Raw genomic sequence first — 23,311 nt, forward strand, 5'->3', positions numbered from 1 at the left:
AAAAGAGTCTCCCATCCAAGTACTAAAATACCTTCTATGCATGTATGAAATTCTCAATAAAGTTTTTGTAAAAGTTAAAAAAGAAAAGAAAATTTGGAATGTTGAGGAAAAATTCAAGATAGCTATTTTAGAATCTAATTGTTATTAGCACTTTAGAATATATCATATTTGATCAAATAAAGAGTCATGGGGTCAGGACACTTGCCGCCTGCTGGCTCAGGTGCCTTCCTTCTGCTTTCTGTAGGACTTCTTTATCAGTGTTTCCCTGTCCTCCTGCCGTGGGGAGCAGTGCCATGTAAGCCAGACCCTGACCTTGTATGACATCTCTGTCTCCTGAACACTATATACACAAAGAGGAAACAGTCCTGGCTGTTGGATGTCAACAGGACCGGATGCATATGAATGGCAAGTATAAACTCAGACAGCATTAACTCAAAACAAGAAGTTCTTTCTGGGCCACTGTGCTGTTAGTTAAATACCAGGGCAGGTTCCCAGGTTTTACCAGCGTTTTGTCAAGGTCATTAAGAGTGACTATAAGAGGCAGAGTAAATGATTAACTCTGGGTCTCCAGAATCAGCCACAGAGCTCCCAACCTGCTTGCTCTGTGTTCTCTATGATTAGGGGCAGGAAGTGCCCCGTCTACAACATGGGCACCTACTTCTGGTTTGAAGGGTAATGAAGACAGATAAAGAAACAGCACAGAGCGGGGTCCTCAGGGGACACCTCGTAACAGGACGGTGAGAAGGAAGCACAACAGATGGGGTAGGGACTTGACACCCTGAGGTCACAGAATGAAGTACTGAAGAAGCCCTGGGAATCTTCTCAGTCAAGGTCATGGGCTTGGAGAACAGGAAGGAAAATGCTTAAAGCAACCTTACAGACCAGAGAGCAGGTACAGTCCAAACAGCATGACTCCTTTGAGGTTGACATATGCTGGATTCAAGTTCAGGTCATTTTTATAAACCTAGCTATCTCAGAAGATTTCCCTGTGTGGACCTTACTGAACCATTGTCCAGAGCCTATTCATGCCTTGGGTTTTGCTCCAAGAATGAAGAACTCAGTGTTTCCCATCTAAACTCGCCACCTCTCTGTAAGACTATAATGTTAGAATCCATCCTCGGCTGGACCCACAGTATCAGCAGCAGCCTCCACTTCCCAGACACCCTACTGAGACACTGTCTGTGAGTTCCCAGAATCTCTCACTTGGGAAGAGGGTTTACATCAGAACTACACATTTGGTTCCCGACTCCTTTCCCACCTCCAGCCTGGGAACTGGAAGTCTGTCTGCAGGGTCCTCAGAGAAGTACGGAAAGAAGCTGCCTCTTCTGCCGCATAGGTCTCAGTTTCCTCTCTTTGGGGCATTGCTATGCTGTCTGTTTCTGATGCTGGGGCCTAAACTCTCCTCGGGTCCCCTGCCATGCTGCTGTCTGTCCGTGGCATTAACAACTCTTCTAATAAACTTACTCCCAAGAGATCTCCGTGTCCTCCTGACTCCCCACCATACCTAATACTCTTGCCCTTGCCTGTGCTTCCGTCTCACCACAGTGCCTGGCAGAGCAGAATCTTCAGGTTCTTAGACAGTTTTGGGGTGAAAAAGACCCAGTTTTAATCCCTGCCATGCTACATCTGCCCAAAGGTTCTCAGACCCTCTCACACTACATTGCTGGGCTCTGTCATTTACTTGTTTGACGTCTTTATACCTGGCTTTTTCTAAAAATATTAAGTCTTTGAAGCATATCCAGGTTTTCTCTCCCCACTAGCTGTAAGCAAACCCAAAGTTTCCCTAAATCCAGCAAGGCCAAGATTTCTTCCCTCTGCACCACACACTTGAGAAACGTGCGGAAACTAGAAATTCACCAAATCAAACAAAAAAAAAGGAAAAAGAAGTGTTCAAAGGAGATACGTGTGCACTTGGCCCTATTCTCCCCTGCATCTGTATCCCCAAGGAAAAAGCCCATCCACAGCTCTGGAATTTCCTAAGGAAAGGGACATACCCTCCCAGCCCTACTCCGATTCACTGTGGACACCACAGCCTGAAGAAAGGGGGGAAGTTTCTTAGCAATCTTTTGAGTTATAATTGGAGAGCCAGTAAAATGGTATTTATGCCTATTACTAAGACAATTGCAGCTCTCCCCTGAGGCACCCATGCCTACACGGGCTTCCGTCCTCCCTCTGTCCTCCCTCCCTCCCCTCTCTTCCCTCCCTTTACTCTTTCTCTTAACCCTTGTATTTAAAGCCCATATTAAAACTGTCTCTAATAAAATCTCCAACTCTGCTTCATCATCTCGGTCAGTCCTGAAATGTTTTCCAGCACTGAAGCCACAAATCCTGGTTTAGCCCAAGTAGAAGATGGGAAAAGCCTGGGGAGACTACTCCGGCTGCTGGGGGTGACAATGTGATGCTGGGTCTCTGTCCCTTCACCAATGACAGCACAAACAACTTGCCCTCTATTTTGTCTTTCATAAAATTAGCTGGTTCAAACAAGTTTCCTGGTCCAGAGGTGACCAGGGCAGGAGGATTTTTCTACCAGGTCTGATGCTGACTTGGTCTTACACACATTTCCAGAATCCTGAACACATGACTTACTCTGTACTTCAAAAACTCACTAAACCATATCTAATCACTTCACAAGGCACATACTTAGCACAGTAATGATTGCTATTGCAATCCATCCTCCACCAATAATACAACTAAATCCACTCCTATTAGTCCAGCCCAACATGGACAAGCACTCAAAGATATCTGTTGGAGCTGAGGAGATGGATTAGAAGGTTTGCTAAGCAAGCAAGAGGACCTGAGTCCAAATCCCCAGCACCGTAAGAAGCCAGGAGTGGCTGCCTATGTGCCTGTAACCCCAGCACTGTAGAAGACAGAGACAGGAGGATTGCTGGGACTTGGTGACTGCCAGCCTATCTTTAAATTTAGTGAGAGACTCTGTCTCAAGGGAATAGGGCAGAGAGTGATAACCCAACATCTTCCTCTGGCCTTGGCATCCCTGCATACATGTGTGCAAACACTAGAGAGAAAGAGAGAGAGACAGAGAGAGAGAGATCTATTGGATGAATATATAAATATAAACAAAACCTAGCTGTCTAGGATAAGTCAAATATGTTATCTGCTGCTGTACAGCCAAGTGTTTCAAAACTCAACACTCTAAAACTTCGTTATCTCACAAGGTTTCTGAGGATAAGGGATGTAGAAGTGACTTAGTTGGGTAGCTTTGGCTCAAAGTTTCCAATGACATAGGAGCCAGGATGCTTGCCATGTTAAACCTTGTGGCACAGGCCTGTAATTTCAGCTACTTGGGAGGCTGAAGCAGGAAGATTGTAAGTTCAAGGTCTGCCCTGGCTACAGAGTGGGTTCAAGCCTGCCTATGCAACTTAGTTAAACCCTGTCTCAAAAAAATAAATAAATAAATAAATAAAGGAGCTGAGGTTGTAGCTCAGTGATAAAGTGCCTGCCTAGCATGTATGAGGGCCCTGGGTTAAATCCATAGTATCCCCCTCCCCCAAAAAAAGGTACTGACCAGAGCTCTACTCCAAGATAGCAGTCACATGGCTGCTGACAGTGGTCTCTCACAAAATGACCCTTTCACAGGTTAGTTCAGTGACCTTACAACATGGAAGCTGACTCTCCACGGACAAAAGATCCAAGAGAAAGTGAGGAGAAAACCACAGTGTCTTTGAAGACCTAGCCATGGAACATCCTGCTGGTTACACAGATCCTGTCTCAATGCGAAAAGGGTCTCAAAGGAGCAAGATCAGCAAAGCATGGCCATTGGAGCCAACCTGGCTCCCACGATGCCATCTGTGCCCTGATTTTCTCTTCATTGTAGACACTCCAGTGTCCACACCATTTCTAACATAATAGATTTAGAGCTTGTGACAGGTTCCATTTTCCACCTAAAATGATTGAATAATAATGCCAAATTTTTCCACTAAATACAAATCTAGCTAATGGTCTTAGCCAGTCTTTAGAAAAAAATATACATCAGGTTGCATGACACAGGTGCACTTTACCCACACGCAGGCAATACACACATATACATAAAATAAAAATAATAAATTTTTTAAGTATAAAAGAAAAAATATCCATCAGGAAGGGTTTTAAGGGTCAGAAAGAGCGTAAGGCAAATTAAACAAGCCTTCTGATAAAGCTTTTCCCTTTCAGATGTAAGGATTCAACAACTGCATTATTATGGTGGCTGTGATTGTCCTCGGTTATTTAAACTGTCACTCTTGGCACTGCCGGACTGCCATGGTTTGACCATATCCACATCTGGAAACACACCGGTTTGAACATTCTGTGAATGGCCATGGTTCCACACTCACGCACATTCCAGGACTCCAGGCAGTGTTTGTGATGGCCCAGAGAGCTCAGGACATCCATCGCATTTGGGAGAACTTTAAATGTTGAAAGGTATTTCAAGGCAGATCTAGATTTAGCTCAGTAGGTAGAGGGGTCGGCCTAGCTATATTGGAGGCCTTGGGTTCAATCCCCAGTACTGCCTAAAATGGGGTAGAGACACACACTCCATAGGTGGAAGCTGGAAAAGCAGGACTTCAACACAACCACCATAACAGATTTCCTAGACAAGAAATAAACAACTCCTCCCCCAAACCTTCATCACCAACCTCCTGAAGCTCTCCCTTCATACTTGAGCCTGCCAGCTTCTACCCATTTTCTCATAGATATGTTTTACAAAGTCAAGGTGACCATTACTCAACAAAGGGCAAAACCTTCCTAGCAAAATAGGACCTTAGCTGATTCTCTTCCTTTTCCTTTCTCTACAGGGTGAGTGCAGGAAACAACAGGGAATAATTCTATTGAAAACAGGCCTGGAGAGATCTCAGGGAACACGGGCCTCTGTTAGGTGAGCAAGCCATGCCTGGGGACTCCAACTGATTTGGAATGACAGAAAAGGCTCCTTTTTGCCGAAAGAGTGTATCTAAGTCTATCAAACACTCTTTGTCTTTCTCTGTCTCTCAATCTTTCTCAGTCAGCCTCTCTCTGTCAACTCTTCTTCCTCCTCCTTTCTTTTCTTCTCCTCTCTCCCTTCTCTCTCTTCCCCCTGCCCCCATCTTTAATATATTCCATTAACTATAAGAATAGAATCCGTAAGATGTACCCCACCTCCAGGACAACTGGCCCCTATGGGACCCTACTCCATCACACACCAGACTTTCCATTGCCTCGGTCCAGCCTCACTGACCTCATTGAATATCTTAACGGCCCATGCTCGCCCCCCTGCAGTGAGTACATGCTGTTTGGACCATTCTGTAATTTCTGCTTTTTAATCTAGGTAGTTCCTGTTCCACCCTTTAGATCGCCATCACTTTTCCCCAGCTTTCCCTCCCCTCTATCAACTGCAATGGAATTACACGTTTGCACATACAGTTTTCTGGGTAACAACTGTCTCATCTCTTTGGACCACTTTTCCCCTACAACCCAGCACAGTGGCTGGAACAAATGAATGCTCCATAGATATTTGCTTAATTGATGACTATGAGCAAACTGTTTATTGAACAGATTCACTCCCAGTGGTTAGACAGTGATAGGAACTCCTTAACATCAAACCAGCTGAGCTGCTCATCCTGTGCCTCTCCCCATCCCAGCTGAGAAGCAGGTAAGGACTCTCCTCCCCTCCCAGTGAGTATAAGGGTAAAGTAAGGCACAGATTTTGTACCTCTTTCTTCACCTGATCATGGCTCAACACTTTCTCTTCACACTGCATATGAATTCCCTCATTTTTTTTCTGGGTCAGCAGAATGCTCTAGGTGTCCCAAAAGCCCTATACCCAGGTCCCAATTGAAACTGGAAAATGCCAGCCCACTGAACCACATTGACAAGGCTTCAGGTATAGTCACTAAAGCCATCAGATGTTCCATCTCCATCTATGAAGTCCTCCTTCATTAGGTCTTCTTCCTGCACTATGATGGCAAAGCCAAAATCCTCCCCCCACAGCAGCAGCAATAAATCTTCCCACTCAGAGTCTCAGAGGTAGACCCAGAAGAGCCCTCAAGTTTGTCATCCTAGACAGGAAAGCTTAGCATCGTTAGAAATACTTCTTTATGACGGCCTGCACTCATAAATCCAACTGAGTTTTTGACTTTTGTTCTTTGAGACAGGGTCTCATGTAGCCCAAGCTGGCCTCAAATTCACTATAAAGCTGAGGATAACCTTGAACTTTTAATCCTTCTGCCTCTACCTCCTGAAAAGTGGGATTTTAGGCATGTGCTTATGCAGTGCTGGGGACTGAACCCAGGGCTTTGTGCATGCTGGACAAGTACTCCACCAACTGGACCACATTCCAGAGCTCTACTTTATTTTACATTAAAAAATCTATTTTTATTCATTTCTCTAGTCAATAGTCTTTCTTCATCTTATGCTTAGATAATTTAAACTTTGTGGCAACTCACTATGATTCTGAGTTTCATTAGAAGGTGAGTATACAGACTCACCGTATACCAACATCTGTACACCCTTGGAGAGACCATAGAAAATGACAGTTCCTTTACATTTCTACTTTCTATGCATTTGGTACAGTGCTTAGGGTATCAAATCACAAAATTGGCCTACTGTTTCTTATCTAACCTTGCCATCAAAAGTAGAAAACCTGTCTTGCTCTGCCCCTGCTCAGACCTTAGCTACAGCACCTATAATGTTATGGTCATTTTTATCTGTACATCCTTCTTCCCACAAAAATCCCTTGAAACTTGAGACCACGGCTTGTTGCCTTAGTCTTGGTGACTTGCCAGCATGAAACACACACTCCAAAATTCAAAAGCAAATGACTTGGTACCTCAAAAGATTACATGGGGTCAGGATACGGCTCAGTGGAAGAAGCATTTGCTGTGTAAGCATGAGGAGCTGAGATTGGGCCCCACTACCTACGAAAAATCTGGACACGGCTATGCACATCTGCAACCCCAGCACTGGAAGGGCAGGAACAGGAGGATCCTGGGAGTTCACTGGCCAACCGGCCCTAGTCAAACTCTGGGTTTGACTGACTCAAATACAAGGTGGAGAAGTAATCGATGAGGATACACAATGTTCACCTGTGGCCTACACACGCTGCTGCACTGGTGAGTGCACAGGCATACACACACACATGCACATACGTATAACACCACACACACAAAGATATGGGACTGCCTTACTCTTTTTTCTACAACCCACAGCACATGACCCTGGGCAGCTTAGTCAAAACACCAGGGCGACTCACTAATAAACAATTTACTAACACAGTGTTTACTAACCAGGGTCTGGAATTTCTTCATGATGACCATGATTTTCAGTGTGTAAGGATTACCTGGATCAGAGCCACAGAAGAAGGCCTGTGAATCCCCTATAGGTGTCTATTTAAAGTACTTTTTAATCATAGCAGGGTATAGAAAACTGATAAAAATTATTGAGAGAGAGAGAGAGAGAGAGAGAGAGAGAGAGAGAGAGAGAGAGAGAATGAGAACACAAGAATGAAAAGTGGTGTTTGGGCTTTTTTCTAATGCAAACTTTACCCCTCCTGGCTTGGCTAATGGATAGTCCTGTGTCCTTCTAGGAGGAATGGTCCCGTGTCTCTCTAGGAGAAATGGTCCTGTGTCTCTCTAGGAGGAATGATCCCATGTCCTTCTAGGAGGAATGGTCCCGTGTCCTGCTAGGAGGAATGGTCCCATGTCCTTCTAGGAGGAATGGTCCCGTGTCTCTCTAGGAGAAATGGTCCTGTGTCTCTCTAGGAGGAATGATCCCATGTCCTTCTAGGAGGAATGGTCCTATGTCCTTCTAGGAAGAATGGTCCCGTGTCCTGCTAGGAGGAATGGTCCCATGTCCTTCTAGGAGGAATGGTCCCGTGTCTCTCTAGGAGGAATGATCCCATGTCCTTCTAGGAGGAATGGTCCCATGTCTCTCTAGGAGGAATGATCCCATGTCCTTCTAGGAGGAATGGTCCTGTGTCTCGCTAGGAAGAAATGTCCTATGTCCTTCTAGGAGGAAGTGTCCCATGTCCTTCTAGGAGGAATGGTCCCGTGTCTCTCTAGGAGGAATGATCCCATGTCCTTCTAGGAGGAATGGTCCCATGTCTCTCTAGGAGGAATGGTCCTGTGTCTCTCTAGGAGGAATGGTCCCGTGTCTCTCTAGGAGGAATGGTCCCGTGTCTCTCTAGGAGGAATGAGCCCGTGTCCTTCTAGGAGGAATGGTCCCGTGTCTCTCTAGGAGGAATGATCCCGTGTCTCTCTAGGAGGAACGGTCCTGTGTCTCTCTAGGAATGCTTGCTTCTGTAAAGAGACATTATCCTTTTCCTAGGCACCTGTTTACAAACTCCCCAGCTAATCCAGCTCTCAAAAGCTGTCATTCAGGATAAGTTGATTATTTGAAGGTAAAATCCTGAGGAAATGAATTTTTACAGCTCCTCCTGGCTAACCTGGATCCCTCTGAGAGGACAGAAATGAGATTTTTACACTAATTAGCCATGTCTAAAGGGAGGCCAGTCCACTGATCCTGAGATTAGCACTGGGTTTTCCATGTGACCCTCAGCTGACCTGAGGTTTTGGAAAGAACCTAATCAGAGACTGGAAGGAGAAAGGGAAGGGAAACATCTAGAAGTGATGTGGAAATGGGCACCAAAGCAACCGACCCCAGAGAGCCTCCTGTCTCCTCCTTCCAGCACTGAAACTGCAAGCATAAGCCACCATGCTTGGCTTTTCTATGTGTGTTCTGGGGATGAACAAGGGACCTCCTACTTACAAGGCAAGCACTTTACTGACTTGGCTGTCTCCCCATCTCCCTGTCTCCCATGCCATTGCACAACTTTTTATTGTAGAAAGCTTCAAATACTGGGTAAGTAGAAAGAATACTGTATCTCTTACATACCCATCGCCCAAGTTCTACCCCTCCAACACACAGCTGACCCTTCACCCACACCACACTCACTTACCCCCCCCCATGAATTATTTTAAAGTACTCAACAAAAATAAAAAAATATAGGGCCAGGCGTGATGGCACACACCTTTAATCCCAGCATTCAGGAGGCAGAGGCAGGTGGATCTCTGTGAGTTCAAGGCCAGCCTGGTCTACATAGTGAGTTCCAGGACAGCTGGGGCTACAGGGAGGCCCTGTCTCAAAAAGACAAAAAAAAAATAAAAAATAAAAAATAAACAAATATAAATAAAATAATAAAACATTTTTTGACAGGGTCTTCCTAGTCCCAGCCCACCTGGACTTCATTATGCAGACCAGCCTCATATCAGACATCCGCCTACCTCTGCCTCCTGAGAGCTGGGATTAAAGCCACATGCCACCATGCCCACTCAGAAAAACATATTTTTTAAACACTAAAAAGTACATTCAGGCAGTTGACCATTTCAGACTAAGCACTTTGGTATATTTCTTTAAATGACACAGAGTCATCAGAACACTTTTGTTATGATTGGAATATGAAATGTCCCCATTGGCTGGGGTCTTAAAGCCTAGGTCCTCAGCTGGTGGCACTATATTGGGAGGTCCAGAAACTGGAGGAGGTAGGACTAGCCAGAAGTAGTTCACTAGGAACAAGAACATGTAGAGATCGCATCCCTGGTCCCTTCCTGTCTCTTTGTCTCTGCTTCCTGTCTTCCAGGAGGTGAAGAAGCTCCCCTGACACATATCCATCCCACGGCCATGGTGCTCTGCCCAAGCACAGGGGCCAAGCAACCTGGGACAGAACCCTCTGAAACTAGGATCCAAAATAAATCCTTCCTCTTTTAAGTTGTTCTCTCAGCCACACAAAAGTAACTGATATAAACACAAGGTATGAGTAACTAATATAAGTACTATATAATAATTCCATTTTTAATATTTTATTTATCACTTTTATGTGTATGAGTGTATTGCCTGCATGTATGTAAGTGCACCTGTGTTGTGAAATGCCCACTGAGGTCAGAAGAGGGCATTGAATTCCCTGGAACTGGAGTTATGGATGGCTGCCATGTGGGTGCTAGGATTTGAACCCGGGTCTTCTGAAAGAGCAGCCAGCGCTCTTAACTGCTGAGCCATCTCTCCAGCCCCCTTGAATAATTTCTTAATGTTGTTAATATGGAGACCACATTTAAACATTTCTAGTGATTTCTGGTATGATTTGTTTTTTGTAGCTGGTTTCTTTGAACTGGGATCCAAATGCAGTCCTTGACGTCCCAGAATAGACACACATCTCCTTTTTCCACATACAAGACATTGCTACCCAGTCCCAAGAATGTCCTCAGACTCCATGCTCCTGAGCCTGAATACCACTCACAGTATAACCTGGACACTACTCTATCATGCAATCTTTCCAGCTGCCGCCAGCCCTCCTCCTGAGCATAAGCCAGGGTTAGCAGCTCTTTGTCTCCACCTCATCTGGGACATCACTCTCCTATAATCAGCCTGAGTGTTACTTATCTCACCTCCAATCTCCTGGGAAAACAGGCTCCATGGATTTATCTTCCTAACCATCGTAGAACCAAGCACCACTTTCTGCCCTTGGCAAGTGCTCAGTCAATCAGTATGCACGTTCTGCTTTTTAAAACAATACAAACAGAGGTGTAAAGGATGGAGACAGTATCTTACACTTCATCCTCCCCCCTCTTTCTCTCTCATCAATTTACTTGTAAGGTGTCTGTGGCATCCCTGCCACACATTAGACAGTCTGAAAGAGTCCACTGATCCAAAAATAAGTCTCTTTTATCATCCTCAGAATACCTAAAGCATCTAAAGAGATACTAAGTTAATCAAGATGAATATTCATATTATGATAGTGCTTTTAATAGACAAGATTTGTTTTCACAAGAAGTAATATCAGTTCATAAATGAAACCACCAAACAGTACAGTGCTGCACTGGGACAATCAGGAGTTGACTTTCCCATGTTGTGTCCATCCCTCTAATCACAACATTTAAGCCAGTGAGGACGTCAAGTAGAAAATACGAGCATTCTCTAAGATGGCAGGAACTAAGTCTCCCACAATGCCAGGTCTCTGGAAGCTGTGAAGACTCTGTGTGTGCGTGTTTGTGTATGTGTGTGTGTGTATGTGCTCAATGTGGGGGGTTCACATATATGTACATGTATGTGGAGGCCAGAGATCAAGCTCCGGTGTCATTACTCAGGAGCTGACCAGCTTGTCTTTTGAGACGGGGTCTCTCACTGGCCTGGAACTCACCAAGTAGGCTAGCCTCAGTGGCCTTCAAGCTCCAGGGATCTGTCCATCTCTGCCTCTCCAGTGCTGGGATTACAAGTACACACCACCATGCCCAGCTTGTTCACATGCGTTCTGGAGATCAATCTCAAGTCCTTGTGCTTAAACAGCAAGTATTTACTGATTGGGCTGTCGTCTCTCCAGCCCCAGAGTGTTTCTTGAGGGAGCTAGATTTGAGCTGATCCTTTGCTCCAGGAAATCATAAGAAACTGCATTGTCTGTACAGATAGAGCTAGGGAGATAGAGAGGGGAAGGGTTAGAGACGAGAAAGAGAAGCCAATTGCCAGGGGACACTCTTCATTGCTCCCCAGATGACAGCCACTCCCCCTGATCATCCATTTCTTCAAGTAGGTTCAGCCTTCTCAGCAAATCCAAGGAGAAAAATGGAAAAACCATAAAGGAGAGCTATCAAAAAGAGAGAGGGGAAAAACTGTAGGGAAATAAAGAGCCAAAGTACCAGATAGTTCTTGGTAGAAATCCCTCTCTAACTGCCTATGCAGACCCGTACCTCCATCAGCAGAGACAGGGAGCAGTCCACACAGCAGTCCAGTTCACCACAGTTACAGAGAACCAGGAAGGTGTTACAGCTGTTCTTTAAATGGTGTATCTGATTGAGTCAATGAAAAACTATCACAGAGTATCTGTTTGCAATGCCAGTAAAAGGTTCTTAATGTAATTTGACAGTTTTCACCAAACGTTCCAGTAATTTAAGACTTTCAGTGCTTGGAATCAGGCCAGAGGAGGTGCCTGTTATTTGATAATAAAAGAGGCTCTGGCTTCGGGCAGTGGTAAGAGTTAGAAAAACTGATGAGAGGAGTTGGGCTGCCTCCTAAGACTGCCTAAGGAAATAAACAGTTTTATGCAATTCAATCCCTTACAGAAAGGTCAATTCTTAGTTCCCATGCAGAAATGAGTCCTTCCCCTAAAGCAGAGAAAAGCCTGAAGGCTAGAGAGCCAATTTAAGAAATATTCATTACCAGATTAAAAAATTATATTTGGGGGCTGGAGAGATGGCTCAGCAGTTAAGAACACTGGTTGTTCTTGCAGAAGACCCGGGTTCGAGCCCCAGCACCCACATGGCAGCTAACAGCTGTTTGTAACTCCAGTTCCAGGGGATCCGACAGCCTCTTCTGTTCTCTGTGGGCATTGCATGACACAAGTGCGCTTACCTACATGCAGGCAATACACGCATACCCATAAAAAATAAAAATAATAAATTTAAAAAAAATTTTTTTAATTATATTTGGGACTAGAAAGGTGGCTCAGAGGCTAAGAGCACTGGTTGCTCTTGCAGGGGGCCTGGGTTCAGTTCCCAGCACTCACATGGTGATTAAAACCACCTATAACTCTAGTTCCAGGGGCTCTGACACCTTCTTCTGGGCTCTACTGTCATTGCATGCAGGTGGTACATTTACATACATGCAGGCAAAACATTAATACACATAAAATAAATTAATTAAATTAATTGAATTATTTTATTAATTACACATAATAAAAATAAATTAAAATTTCAATTCCTTCTCCTTCAAATACATAACAATACTCTTTAAAATCTGTTCTATAATGTCACCCTATAAATATTGTAACAAAATACCATTTTCTATTAAATGGATACTTTACTCATAATAAAGATTCTGGGGGGCAAATAAGATGGCTCAGCAGGTAAGGGTGCTAGCTGCCAAGTCTAGCGACCTGACTTCAATCCCCAGAGGTCACATGGTAGAAGGAGAGAACAGACTCCCAGAAGCTTTCCTCTGACTTCCTCGTGTACGCCATGGCAAAGCACTTGCCATCACGCACACACACAAACACACACACACACACAAATGTGATAAAAGAAAATTTTAATTTTGTCACATTTGTTCAACATACTTTTAGAAATGAAACTACCAAGGACTGAAAACATACCCATAATCTGCTGTAATAAACTGCACAGAAACTCACTAGCAAGGCACAGAGAGTCATGAGGTGACAAAAACCTTCAAAGATCTCCTGCATGGTCACTGGAGAACTCTGAAGGAACCTGGGAAGCGAGGACCCAAACCTCAGTTTGGAGGGAGTTTGTTCTTCACCAGTTTTGATTTGGAAGATATTGCAGATGTGACTGTGTGCCAGGCACTGTGCTGAGCTCAGGGAACTAGGACTGTAGTCCACTGACCTGCAAGTAGGTTGTGTTTGGGCTATATGAATTTTTCCTGAAGCAACACTTAAAAGTCAGGAAAATTCACATGAACATGCAGGTATCTGACTTGTCTTAAAAAACTGAAAGAGGAGAATGTACTACTTCCATTTTCCTAAATTAATATAGCCTCCAACTATGTTCTAAATCCTCCTACCCATAGACAGGCACAGCTCTCACTTTGTATCAAAGAAGCTTCTTTTTGTAGCAGTTAGAGGCTACCATAAAGATCTACAACCAGTCAAAATGCATAGAATAAGTGACCATTGGGAGCCAAGCCCCAACTGGGATATCTACAGCACAACCCCTACACCTAAAGCTCAGGAAACATCCTGGAAGAAGGGGCAGAAAGATGTAAGAGCCAGAGAACCAGGACACCTGCTGCTGGTTAGCGTCTTCTAGACATGACAGGGGTGCTGTGCCCATGAACTCTCAACAATATGGTTGCTTGCACAAGACCTGCATAATGACCACACCAGTCAATGTGCCAGCATGGATGGGGGAAATTTTAACAAAGCTCCACATCTAGATGAAGAGCTATAGGGAGCAAATGGCTGCTGAGGAAAGGAAAATCCAATTTTTGCAGCGATGAGTCCCTGATAGGTTTCCCAGTCTTAAGTGGTCAACCCTAAACATGTAACAAGCTCTGTGTGTGTGTGTGTGTGTGTGTGTGTGTGTGTGTGTGTGTGTGTGTAGCAATAATTATAGAAGAGGAGGTCATGAATTCAAGAGGCAGTAGTAGAGAGGAACACAGGAGGGGTTGGAGGGGTAAGGGGGTGGAAATGATACAAACATAGTATACTTCTGTATGAAATTCTCAAAAAAAAGCAAAATAAATGAAAAGTTGAAAGATCTAGCAACATGGATCCTGCCTTCCTTCACTACCAACTTCAACTGGAACAGAGAAGCAGCGGACCACTACAGCATCAGGGCACGCTCTCCAACTTGCCACATCCCACCATCCCCTGCTGTCACCCCAGCAATGCATTCTGGGTGTCACTCTTTGATGCTTCCTGCTTGGCTCAAGAAACACTTGAGTTTGTTATTCCTGCTCTCAACAACAACAATAAAGTTCTTATAAAAACTACTCTTGTGTTTAAGAAGCCAAATCACACAAGTGTTATAGGAACCCACAGTGCAATAGAAACCCCAAGGCTGTGACTAACTCCAGGGTGGTGATAGACAGGGGTGTTGAGGGCAGGTTCACAGGACAGAGGACATTCAGCGAGGACTTTGAAAAATGAGAAGAGGCTGGTCACACAGAAAGTAGTAGACAGGGGGCTGGAGAGATGGCTCAGTGGTTAAGAGCACTGACTGCTCTTGCAGAGGACCCGGGTTCAATTCCCAGCACCCACATGGCGGCTATGAACCGTCCTTAACTCCAGTTCCAGGGGAATCCGAAGCCCTCTTCTGACCTCTGCGGCATTGCACATGGGTGCACTCACATACATGCAGGCGATACACTCATACACATAAAATTAAAAAAATAAATTAAAATTAAGAAAAGCCAATGGGAAATTATTGTTTCCTAAGAAAAATCCTGGCGCGGTATAGGATATGGCATGAGGCAAACAGCTCAGGCTGCTCCACACAGGGTACAGAGGAGCCCCTTTGCATCAGCCTCCTACATTCTCTGCAAGGGATGACAAGCCTCAACTAACTCACCTTTTCTTTCTCCCACTGATATGAACGCACCTAGTCATCCTTCTTGAATTAAAAAAGAAAATACCATGAACTATCCTCCAGCACAGACTTTACAAAGGGTTACAGGACAATAGCCCAAGTCTACATGGTGACCCCAATTCCATACAACAAAGATACCTTCTTCCTCTTACTATGTTTCCCCTCTCCACTTGCATATCTGTGCCAGAATACCTAGAAGCTTCTAATTAAATATCTTCCATTCTACATGTGGCACAAGTTTGATTCCTTTTAGTCAAACAACTACAAATATAAGCCAAAACACTGTTCCCTAAAACCGCTAAGTGAGCCTCCCACAATGTTCGATGTTAATTTGTGCTTTGATGCAAGGACTAAGGGTGATAAAGAAGTGGCATGTTCTCCTGACTCAGCCTACTGGGCTATGTGGGCTGCACCCAGTGAGGCAAGGGCAGTGAAGGTCAACAGCAAGGAAACCACAAAGCTGTTGCACACAAATGAAACACAACATTAGAAGCAGACACATCCCTCGATGTGAGGACGTTAAATCAGTCTACTCATTCCTCTCATTAAATCAAATCTAAAAACAAATCTAAAAGCAAACCAACAAGAGACTTTTATAACCCAAACTGACAGTTTTCCAGACTTCCTGTTCTAATAACAAACCTATCTTTCACTCATCATTAGCAATTATCATGACAAAACTGCAAATCAGTGAACCACCATGGGACTTAGGGGAGGGGCCCCACCAGCCCTGAGCCGCCACATTGCAGAATAAACAGTATCAAGAGTTCTTTCTTTCACGTTTACCCTAGATATTTCAGAGACTAAAGCTTTTACACTCTGGAATTCTCCTCTCTCCCTAAAGATGGCATGATATTTCAAAGCGATTTCCCTTCAAAATATTATTTTTCACTTCTTCAACAGTCAACCTGCACCTTGCAACAAAGGATGTCAACATAATTTAGAATCCATTTATAAGAGCCAAGAATTTAATTAAGAGAAAAATTATCTTGGAATGGTTTGGGCAATTCGGCCAATTAACCCTCTCACAATTCTGCTAAGAACAGAACGCAAGCTGTCTAACGGAAAGCTAAATAAAGCAGTTGGAACATGGATGAAGGAGTCCAGAAATCTGGGTGCTGAGTGTGATTCTATCATGAGCAAAGTCACACAATGCCCTGGGCTTTGGGCCGTGAGGACTGCCCAGGAGGGTACCCCTCTCCGCTCCACAAAGCCTGCAGAACTCAAGTCCATTCAGGCCTTCACTCTCACCTCTAGCAAAAACTATTCAGTGAGTGTCAAGTTCATAGACTCAAATGGCAGAAGCAAAACCATCAAGTCATCCTTGTTAACAAGCTCTAGTTCACATCTGATAAAGCCAAGTGGCTTTGGTGGAGGAGAATGAACACAGCCTCTTGTCTGGTCCCATCCAGATGCCTGGGGTGTGGTAGACTCACCTTGGTTGCCTCTTCCACACTCTCCCGGAGGGCCTGCAGCTCAGCATCATATTGCTCCTTCAGCTTGTCCATCTCCTGGTCATGGCTAGAAACCTCCTCCTTCAGGGCACCCTTCAAGGCGGTCAGTTCCCGTTCCCGCTTTCTCAAGAGATCCTCCTGCTCCTCTCTGGTGATGAGTAGATCTTGAAGGTCCTGTTTGGCCTGCAGCAGCTCCTACAGAGGAAACAAGAAGTGCAGAGCTGAGGAGCAGACATCTTGTCAGTGGCCCTGCATCGTCCCTCCAGGTCGGCCACCAGGGGCATGGCTGCCTCACCTGCTCTGCCCATTCTCGTCTTCCCACACCACACACCTTTTGAGACTCCCTGCACTTCTGAGACAATTATTTCCTTGGATCTTTCTGTCTTAATTTCTTTCATATTTAATTTAACTGAGTTCACTGTCACTGCTTTGAGAAGATATGAAATGTTTTGTGGAGGTTTTGGTTTGTTTTGTTTCTTTTGTTTTGAGACAGGGTCTCTAGCCCAGGATGGCCTCAAACTTGCTATATAGCTGAGGATGATCTTCTTCCTCTACCTTTCCAGTGCTGAGATTACAGGTATGTACCATCACACTTGGTTTATGTAGAGCTGGGAATCGAACCCAGGGCCTCAAACATGCTAGGCAAGCACTCTATTGACTGAACAAACCCCTAGCATGACATGTCGGCTTCTGCATATCATTTCCCTTCTGTGCATATGGTACACGAGCCCTGCTGTGGCCCTTGGTGTGCTGTTGTTGCCCCAGAGCTGTGCTGGCTCGCTGCCCTCACCTGCTTCCCACCTGGTCCGACCCTATTCACATTCTTGGTATCTATGACAACTTTTTCCATTTTATTGACCTATTTGATTAGAGCACAGCATTCACATTTTCTCATTGCCAAGAGTTCCCAAGGAAAATCACAAACCTGGGGCCAAAGGTTCCATTTCAAATCACATCACCCAAGCCTAAGTATGTGTTATCAAACACAAGTAGGCCCTGCCAAAGTCTTGGCCTTCCTTTTACTTCAGCATCTTTATCATGGTACCCAGGGTTCATGCTGCTGGGGGACAACATTATTCTTCACATGAATACCCTAGCTTCCCAATCTCAGCTCCTCTCTGTGTGGCAGGCCTCACTCTACCCAAAGCACCCCACAGAGAAGCACTGCCAGCCTGCCCCAGGCTTTCAGTCATGGGTTCTTTCTCATTTCCTTGAATCTTGGCTACCTGCAACCTTTACCACCAAACCTCACCAAAGCCCAGTCTCGTTCACCACCTCTCTCTTTAGTCTCCTGCTATGTGGCTTTTGTGGCTACCCTGTCACACCAAGATGAGATCACAGTAGCCGTCTGTTCTAGTTTCGTGTCTGTTACTGTGATAAAACAACCTGACTTAGGAGCAACTTAGGAGGTAGAAGGGTTTCTTGGCTTAAAATTTCAGGTTATAGTCCATCATCAAGGGGAAGTCAAGGCAGGAAGTCAAGCAACTAGTCACATAGTGTTCACAAATGAGAGCAGAGAGAACGAACGCCCCATGCTGCCTGCTTGCTTGCTCAACCAGCTTTCTTCACTCCTACACAGTTCAGGGCCCAGCGCATGAAACAGTGCTGCCCACATCCACGGTGGGTCCTCCCACCTCAACTGACAATTTTAAAACTCCCCTAAGAGACATACATGCCCACAGGCCAAACTGGTTCTAGACAGTTCACCAATTAAGACTCTTCCAGGTGATGCTAGGTTGTGTCGAGTTGACAGTTAACCCTAACCAGCTCACTACCTACTCACCATACCAGAGGCCTCTCCCTAGTCCAATTTCCTGGAAGCCTTCTGCATCTTATTTGCTGGTCTCCTTAAGAGGCACCTCTCCTTTGAGGTCACAGAACAGCGCGTTTCTTCCCTTAGGCCACTTTCCCTGCCAGGATCTTTTCTGGCTTTTCTCCCTTCTAAGCAAAGCTATCCCCAAGAATGCAATTTTGCATTCTTTATTTTCTTTGGCAAGCTCTTTGACTTTTGTTCCCCAGCTATCAATTCTACAAAAAAAAAAAAAAAAAAAAAAAAAAAAACATGCCTCTGACCTCTTACCACCAACACTTAGCACCCCAGCTCACCTGCAAGCCACACACTTCAAACAGTCCACATGCACCTCAGATTAAATATGATCACAGTTTCAGATGGGTCTGCCATGTTCCTTCCCACTCCCTCTTCTCCACCTGTTTCCTAAGCACCCACATGCAGAAGCAGAGCAGCAACTGTGACTTTTCTCTTATCCCTGTCCTAGTTCTTACCTTTTAAAAAATATTTTATTATTTTTATTTTAGGTGTATGAGTGTATGGCCTGCATGTATGTGAGTGCACCTGTGTCATGCAATGCTGTGGAGGTCAGAAGAGGGCTTCAGATTCCCCTGGAACTGGAGTTAAGGATGGTTCATAGCCGCCATGTGGGTGCTGAGACTCAAACCCAGGTCCTTTACAAGAGCAGTCAGTGCTCTTAACCACTGAGCCATCTCCCCAGCCCCCCCCAAATCCCAGTTCTATAACATCTCAGATCTTTCCTCTCCCTTCTCCAGGTTAGTCCCTCATCCCCTTTGCTGTAGGTATCCCCACCTGTCCCCATGTCCAGTCTCTCACTACAGCAGCCCCTGGGGTGCAGCCTCTGGGGTGTAGCCTCTAGGGTGCAGCCTCTGGGGTGCCCTCTTTCCCTCTCAGCACCACTCTCTCTGCCTTTTGGAAACTCTCTGAAGACTCAGATACACTATGACCTCCTGAAAAATCGCCCTAGAATTCCCCTCGGGAACAGGCCCTCACTTCCACCCTTCCTCTGGCACCCTGCAGGCTACGGATTGTGATTTTTCTTTGCTGTTTTGTTTGTTTCAGACAATGTCTCTTGCATTGCAGGCTGGCCTCAAACTCTCTATATAGTATGACTTTGAACGTCTGGTCCTCCTGTCTTCACCTCCCTAGTGCTAAGATTGCAGGCATGCACCACCATGCCCAGCACTGGACATAGAACCAGGGCTTCTTGCATGGTAGAGGAGGCTAGGTACTCTACCAACTGAGCTGCACCCCCAGCCTGTGATTATTATTCTTGTCACCTCTACTAGGCTGTCATCGTCTAGAAAGGAGGACACCAATCTGATCTATTGTATCTTCAACATGAGGACCAAGAACACAAGCAGCTCTTGTCTGTTCTAGGTATGAATACATCAGCCTGCACAGAGCAGCAGGCGTCTCAAGGGGTCAGAGCTCTACCAGTTCCTTCCTTCACTCATGGCCTTTTAAAAATATTGCATTTGTTTTTATTTTATGTGTTTTGCTGACACATGTGCATGTTAAGTGTGCCACTTGCACGCAGTACCTGTGGAGGCCAGAAGGAGGATTTGGATCCCATGGAACTGGAGTGACAGGAAGTTGTTAGCCACCATGTGGGTGCTGGGAACTAAACCTGGGTCCTCTGCAAGAGCAGCCAGTGCTCTTAACGGAAGCATTTCTCCTGCCCCTCACTTGTGGCTTTTGACCACAGCAGGCCATGTTCTGCTTTCCTGGAACTCCTGGGCACTCAAAGCAATGATTTCCATGGGGCCCCAAGGCCTCTGAGAGGACAAGCCATCTTTCATTTGAGAGGTGTGTTGCTGCTAAGGAAGAGAAACCTTCAAATCAATTTTTAATTAATATTTTTAATGTTTATTTATTATTGTTTGCATACTAAGAAGCATGTGAGTGTCATGGTGCACATGTGGAGATGAAAGGACAACTTTGTAAAATAAGTTCCCTCCTGGATCAAATTCAGATCACCAGACTTTCATGGCACCTAAACCTAAACCAGCCAGATTCTCACCGGCAGGAACTGGTGAGCCCAACAAAGCCTTGACACCTAGTGAGGGCCACTCTGGTTTGTCCAAAGCAAAACCCCTGAGAATTCCATGTACTGACTGACTTTAGTCAAAGGGACCACCAGGCTATCCCCGCACAGCTCCTCCTAAAGAGGAGCAGAGCCAGCTCATTACTGTTGCCATTGGCCGCTCTTCCAGGACTTCCTGGAGCCTGGAGCCTCCTGCCCACAACTTCAGAGCAGCCCTTTTCTGCTTTCACTAACACGTTTCTCAATTGTTCTGGCGATAAGGCAGTTCCTCTTCCCACACCTATCTCCTGCTGGGTATATCTGTGTCTTGTATTATTATTTGTGTGCTGCCGCCAAGGCATGTCAAGAACCGAGAGATTTACACTGGTCCATTCTACACCGACAGGCTGTTATCTGCGACTGGGGCTGTCGCTAAGTGGACCGTGCTGCAGGAATCCAATCAGATTACACCTTTGCATATCACACAGTAGTGCTCAAAGGTTTCCTGAATGGAGACCAACGGGCACATACGGTTTCAAAACCTTCAATTTATTGCCTCAAATCAAAGAAGAGAGAGGAAAATTGGAACGCTTCAAAATATAAATAAATCATCCCTTCTCTGGAGACTCCAATCAAAGAAAACAAGGGAAAATCTGAATACTTGGAATTGTTGTTTTCCAAACCTTTATTTGTTGAGAATTGCTCCATATGTGACAAGGAGCCAGCAGATTAACATCTAGTGAGGGACCAGCAAGACAGCTCAGTGGGTAAAGGTGCTCGCCACCAAGCCTGATGACCTGAGGCCAATCCTCAGGACCCACATGATGGAAGAGAACTGACTCCTGCAAGTTGTGCTCTGACAATGTGTGCAGTGGTACATTGACACCCACATCACACACACTGCATAAATAATAAATAAATGCAATAAAAAATTAAAACAAAACATAAAAACCTAGTGTACATAGATGGTTGGGGGGCGAAGGGGAAGGCCTAGAAAGGTTGACTGTGTTTGGCACTTACTGCATAAGAATAGTGTTAAGTGTTTCCAGAAATACAAACAAATGAATATTCAAAGAGATGAAGATTATTCTCATTCATAAATGATAAATGCTGGTGCTCTGAGATGCTAACACACCGCTAAAATCATTCAGCTGGGGCTGGGGAGATGGCCCAGTCCATAAAGTGCCTGCCTTGTATTGGAACCTCAATCCAATTCCCAGAACCCAAATAAAAAACAAACAAACAAACAAGCCAGGTGTTTTCAATCTCAGTGCTGTGGAGGCAGAGGGAGACAGTAGGATCCTTGGAAAGTTCCAGGTTTCTCTCAAAAATCAAGGTGGGGCCAGCACTTGAGGAACAATACTTGAGGTTGTCCTCTGAAATCCATATGCACAGGCACACAAGTGCACATGCAGAGAGAGAGAGAGAGAGAGAGAGAGAGAGAGAGAGAGAGAAACAGAGAGACACAGATAGTCACACAGAGAGACAGAGACAGAGACAGAAATTAGAGAGAGAGAGAGAGAGAGAGAGATTGTACAGCCGATAAGCAGTAGAACTGAGACTTGGCCTCAATTTGACCCAGCACTCTCTTTTCCCCATATGGCAACCACAGACCTGACCACAAAACTACCCACAAGACTTGAGGAGCAAACAGTGACACTGTGACCTGTCTGTTAAATGCAAACAGAGCAGAGCTCTACCTGGATGGAAAAGCCTATAAGGGAGGGGAATCTGTGTCTTTAAACTTAAAGCAAACATGGCCAGAACCTGGAAACGCAGGAGGAAGGGAAGCCGGGAAATGAAGGAAGTGCAGCCTGCAACAAGCCACTGTCTTACTATTGACAGCAGCAAGTGACTATCCCAGCCACAGGCTGCTAAGAAATAGACACCGGCATGTCAAGGGCAGCAGCACTCTGGACACAGGAAGTTCATTCCACATGCCACCCATCCACGGGTCCTGCAAGTCAAAATGAAAACAACACTGGTACAGACCCAGCTCTGAACAAACACCATCAGAGGTTCACTAGGGTCCCTATGTCCAGTCCAGGCTCACTGAAGAGGTGAGGAGATTTCCTATTGAAGTGGCGACTAACAGAACCCCATCGTTTTTTGCCCCTAATGAATGGCTTAGAGAGTGTAACTGAGTTGCTAAGAACCACAACATTCCTCAGCTGCTTTTATTAGAATATAGGTAATGTCTTTTAATGTACCCTTTATACCTGTTTCAGAGGCATCTGAGCATCTACCATCCCTACATCAACACAATTTCATAATCAAGCATTTCAGTGAGGGTGAAGGAGCTGCCTGCCAGGAAGACCCCAGGAGACACAGTAGGAAAAGACCGCCTCTCAGCTCTGCCATTCAAGTGACATCAGTTCATTAGAAAAACTACCTGTGATGGTATTTGAACAGGTGTTGCATGTGGACCTGTTCCTAGAATGGACAGTTATGTCTTTATAGACAAAGAAGTGACTGAAAACTTTTTCTGAGATTATCTTTGCAGCCTGAGTTAAAATAGTTCTCATGGGCTGGCAAAATGTCTTGGAAGTTAAGGGTACTTGCCGTCAAGCCCAATGCCATGAGCTTGATCCCTGGGACACAAAGATTGATAGGAGAGATCCAACTGCTGAAAGTTGTCCTCTGATCTCAACACATGCACCATGGCACATACATACTCACATACTAAATAAATACAATGTAATTTTTTAAAAGGTCTGGCAATTAAAATCACCCTAAGGTATTACCTTACCCCAACAAGACTGGCTATGATCAAGAGAACAAATGATACCAAATGTTGGAGAGGATGTGGAAAAAGGGGGATGCTCATTCACTGCTGGTGGGATTGCAAACTCATGCAGCCTCTATGGAAAACAGTGTGGCGAACTCTGAAAAAACTGAAAATGAACCTACCATATGACCCAGTTATACCTCTCCTTGGCATATACCCAAAGGATTCATC

General features: G+C 45.0%; 1 protein-coding gene across 2 annotated transcripts in view; it reads right to left on the reverse strand.

Moving 5' to 3' along the window:
• The window catches only part of Cgnl1 (cingulin like 1), a 194,381-nt gene that overhangs the window by 90,608 nt on the left and 80,462 nt on the right, over positions 1-23,311 (reverse strand). For both annotated transcript variants that reach the window (XM_008847497.3, XM_008847489.3), the window contains exon 8: positions 16,499-16,711. In XM_008847497.3, the coding sequence (XP_008845719.1) occupies positions 16,499-16,711 (213 nt within the window). The remainder of the gene's footprint in view (positions 1-16,498; positions 16,712-23,311) is intronic.

Source organism: Nannospalax galili, unplaced genomic scaffold, assembly GCF_000622305.1.
Source record: "Nannospalax galili isolate Female #2095 unplaced genomic scaffold, S.galili_v1.0 scaffold611, whole genome shotgun sequence".
Lineage (NCBI taxonomy): Eukaryota > Metazoa > Chordata > Mammalia > Rodentia > Spalacidae > Nannospalax > Nannospalax galili.